Source organism: Stomoxys calcitrans, chromosome 3 (assembly GCF_963082655.1).
Source record: "Stomoxys calcitrans chromosome 3, idStoCalc2.1, whole genome shotgun sequence".
In the NCBI taxonomy this organism is placed as follows: domain Eukaryota; kingdom Metazoa; phylum Arthropoda; class Insecta; order Diptera; family Muscidae; genus Stomoxys; species Stomoxys calcitrans.
In genome coordinates this window covers 127,018,220-127,022,763 of record NC_081554.1, presented here as the reverse complement: position 1 = coordinate 127,022,763, position 4,544 = coordinate 127,018,220, and the positions used below count along the sequence as shown (strand labels likewise).

Here is a 4,544-nt window from a genome sequence, read left to right as displayed (position 1 = left end):
GCAGGAACTAAAGAAATAAAATTAAAAAAATTAAAACAAAAAAAAAAAATAATTTATCCCTTGTGATTAGTTAAAGTTCTTGGCGGAAAGTTGTTTGCTTATGGTAAAACTGTTTTAAAACTATGAAACTTTGGTTTCCTTCAAAACGAAAATTCTCTCTCTAGTTTCTAAGAGCTTCGTTAGACCTGCTTTACTTCTGCCCAACAAGTGTTTTACCCATATCTAGCCACAGCATACACCTGTGAATATGTACGCGCCTGATGATGATGATGATGATTAGACAAACTTGTTGCTGTTGTTGTTTTAAAACAACACTTAATAATGCTTACGATTGAGTATTAGCTGTATTGATTATAGCGGTCACTTTAATCTAATGCTCACTAATCGAGATGGGAGATGGAGATAGGCATATTGGGGAAGGTGAAGTGGGGAAGCATGTGTGGGTATACTTAATTGGCGGCGGTTGCAGTAGCCGCTTGTGGCTGAATTGAAGATGACTGCTGTTGCTGCAAAGAGTGCAGTTGGGGATGAGCAGCTGATTGATTCTGCATCATATGTTGCTGTTGATAACGGGCCGAAGAGGACCACTGGTGTGCCTGATTCTGTGAATGCGTATGATGCGAATGCTGGTGATCTCTGGCCGCAGCAGCTGCGGCAGCAGCGGCCACAACATGATGATGATGATGGTGGTGGTGATGATGACCATTGGCTGCTGCGGCTAATTGCCGTCAGAGGTAGAATTCGGGAGAGCTTTGATTTTCAGTATTAAGCTGTTGCTGAGCCGTTGCACCGCCACCGGATGCGACCGAACCCCCTGTGCCGCCGTTCAAAGTTATAACACATGAAGGGGTGGCGCCACAATTAGAGGAATTATTTTGGCCCGAGGAACTTGTACCATTGCGTGACTGCAAACGCTGTTTTAGTTGATCGCGCTCTTGACAAACACGTGTGTACTCCGCTTTCAGACGGTGCAGATCTTGATTTAGTTGGCGATTGGTTTTCTCCAGCTCGTGGCGCTGATGCAGACGCTTGGACCGGCAATTTTGAGCATAGCCGCGATTTTTCAAAGTACGGCGTTTTTGTTTCAGCCTCACCACCTCTTCACGTGGACAGCCATGCAGGCGTTTGTTCAGTTCTCGAACTGTAAGAGTTGTGAGGAGATCGTCGTCAATGCAATCGTCCAGGCCCAGATTGCTGGAGGTGGAGTAATGGCCTGAAACAGTACGCGGGGAATTTGTTGAAGATCTTGTGGAACATACTGAAGTGGGACGATTTGTTGATGATGGATGATTGGTGCCGTTAGGAGGGTTCTGATGTATGACATGGGCCACACCACCGGGCGGGCAATTGGAGATGTTGTGATAGGGCGAGGGATGCATGTTGATGGGTGTCAGGTGCTCCAAATGCTGGAAATGATGATGGTGGTGGTGTTGGTTTTGTTGCAAATGTAGATGATGGCTGTGATGACTGGCGGCGGCTACCGATTGCATGTATTCACGATGTCTTTCCCATTCTTCCTCCTGTGTGGGCCCTGCTAAAGGTCGTAAATCCAAGGGCTGCGGATCTGCCCGCATGGAGTTGGGAAGCCACATCATTTCTTGGGTCAGACCTGCACTAGCGGGCGGCGGCCTATGATGAGTTGTATAATGTGTAGCTGCAACTCCAGCATAAGCCTGAGCACAGGTACTGCCAGTGGGCGAACCTATAACCGGAGGAGTTTCGGGTGGCGTAGAAGGCACTCCGCCCGGTACTGTGGTGTTAACCAGTATCGCCTGACCTGCCATTGGTCCATGTGTGTAAATTTCCGGTGGAGGTGACAAGGGCTGTAAACGTCGCTCATCCATATGTGACCAGTTGGTGGAGAAGGCGCGCATTTTAATCAGAGGTTCTACGGCGGTCTCTTCGTCTTCCGGGGCCATGGGTGCAGGTTCAGTGCTCCAAGTGATTTTGGCTACCGCTGTGGTGGGACTGTGATCCTCACGCTTTACCCCCACCGTCGCCGACGTGCCATCCTCCAGATGTTCGAGCACAAATTCCTGTACATACTGGTCAGCGAGGTTGGGATCCTCCATTTTCATTGAAGATAATTTTTTGGTGGGTAACTCGATATCACAAATAGAAAAATATTGAAGCGCGAAAAATGTATCGTCTGTTTTACTTCTCACTTTTCCTTTAAAATCAAATATTTTTCACTCAAATGCCACAGATTTCAAAAATATGCAAGATGATCCATTTATTTTTCCGATAACGTTTTGAAATTAAGCAAACACTTTCAAAAATCATTCGATACGTTTCGATTAAATTTAGATTCTATTTTTTTCGTTTCGTTTTTTTTGTTTTGTTTTTTTTTTGCAATATTGCAACTTCTTAAATTTCTTGAAAACGGAAATTGCTGATATTTATTTTCAAGAAGTTATTTTCACAAATTTTTTGAACTCAGCAATAATTTTTGTTTTTTTGATTGAATTCTTCTTTTTGATAAAAATGAAAAACTGTTTCACTTTAAGCTCTCATCGCAACCGTCTGTAAAGAGTTGGCGGTAACGACTAACGGCTTCTTTTTGGCCTGTTTGCAATAGTGGGGTGTCCGTCTGTCTGCCTAAGAATGGCCGAGTCAAGCACTTTTTCCCAGGTATATATTGGTCATATAGCTGAGCTTCGCGATTTGTCGTTTTCGTTTTGCCGTTTCCTTCTTCTTGACGTTGTTGTTTTGACGTTACTCGTCGTGAGCACCAACGACCGTTTCGTTACGCGTTTGTATTGACAATTCTTGGTGGAAATCTTATTTGGCAGTCTGTTGGTCTGGTGCCGGCCAATATTGTTGTGTGGTGTTGCTCCATTTACTTGAATTTGTTGGTGGATGGCTGTGTTTTTTACCACCACTATCAAGTACCCCAGAGTAGCAGGAGCCAACACTCACATGAGTGGAGATTTGAGCATGCCCGAATATTATTGTTGGCTGTTTGTTTGCCTGAGTCTGGGGCTGCGAAGCGCAACAATGGGTTGGTTACCACCCTTTTGGGGTTCTCTTGCTCTTTTTCGAAAAGCCACAGCAGCCAGTGTGTTTGATGCCTCACATCTTTGCTCGCTAAGGGTGAAAGCTCTTGATTTCTCTCTTTCTCTATCTCTCTCTCTCTCTCTCTCTCTCTCTTCCTCAAATTGTAATTTTGTAATGCGGAAAATAAGAGCGTATGTCAAAGCTTTAGCACAGTAGATTCTACATATGGAAAAAGCAAATTTGAGTGCTGTCCGATTCAAGTTTAAACTCCTTTTTATAACCGAGTCCACACGGCATGCGACACCTCATTTTAGAGGACGTTTTTAACAGACATAATGCTTCATAAATGAAGCCAGCATAAGGAAAGGATAACCACCGCTGAAAATTTTTTCTGATTTTCTCTCCAGAATTTGAATCTAGGTGTTCAGCGCCATAGGCGGACATGCAAACTTCGGTGCTACGGTGGCCTCTGTACATATGATATGAGCGATATAATATAATATATATATATATCATAAAAGAGTTGGTTGACCGACTGACTGATCACAGTCCAGCCCAAACAGCTACAGCTAGAATCATGAAATTGTGCACGAATGTAGGTCTTGGGTCGTAGGCGCGAGATAAGCGAGTACTGGAAGTGGGAGAAATAGTACGATTAGTGCTGTTATTGGTAGTATTTCTTACCTTCTTTTTTCGAAATTCGAATATTTAGGTACTAAAACGTTCAAATTTTTACTTTCTTAAGAAACTGAACAACTTTATAGTATGTTCCGGCAGACTAAAACAATTTCTTAAAATTCGTTCATTGAGGTACTAAAAGGTACAAAAAGACACTTTCTTAACAGATTGACCTAAAGTTTTCAAAATGGGATGCAGTAACTCTTTGACAGTATATATTGGGGGACAATGGTACTTTCTTCACGGGTTGAAGCTCTAAAGCTCTCAAAAATGTATGTATGTATGTATTCGTACATTTAGGTAAGTCGTATATTTAGGTAATTCGTACATTAAGGCAATTCGTACATTTAGGCACCAAATGGTACTTTCTTTACAGAATGAGCTAGAGCCCTAAAATCTGCGTTTGCAATATATATATGGCGACTAGAAGAAATATTTGCAATTCGTACATTTACGTACAAAATTGTACTTCCTTTACTTAAAATTGAGATACAGTTACACCTTGGCAGTATATTATACACCTTGAGAGTATATTCGGCTCACTAGAATAATTTTTTGAATTCGTACATTTACGTACTAAAACGTACAAAATGGTACTTTCTTAACAGATTGAGCTGAAGTTTCTAAAAATCGGGATGAAGTTACTCCTTGGCAGTATATATCGGGAAAAAAGGAGATTTTTTGAAATTCGAACATTTAGGTACTAAGCGCACCAAATGATGCTTTCTTTACAGACTGGCCCAGATGTCTGAAATTAAGGCCATAGAAACACCTTGACAATACATATTTTGCAATTAGAATTTTTTCAAGGTACTAAATCGTACCAAATGGTACGTTCTTTACAGACTGAGCTTAACATATGATATTTG

At 42.1% G+C, this 4,544-nt stretch overlaps 1 protein-coding gene across 1 annotated transcript; it reads right to left on the bottom strand.

Annotated features, from left to right (window-relative positions):
• Positions 1 to 727: 727 nt before the first annotated feature.
• LOC106087886 (transcription factor MafB) lies at positions 728 to 2,970 on the bottom strand. The gene has a single exon (XM_013253086.2). It carries the CDS (start codon positions 2,076 to 2,078, stop codon positions 729 to 731), a length of 1,350 nt encoding a protein of 449 aa, XP_013108540.1. The 5' UTR covers positions 2,079 to 2,970; the 3' UTR covers position 728.
• Positions 2,971 to 4,544: the final 1,574 nt, after the last annotated feature.

Coding starts and splice junctions, on each gene's coding strand:
- LOC106087886 (XM_013253086.2), bottom strand. CDS start 2,078: ATGAAAATGGAGGATCCCAACCTCGCTGACCAGTATGTACAGGAATTT.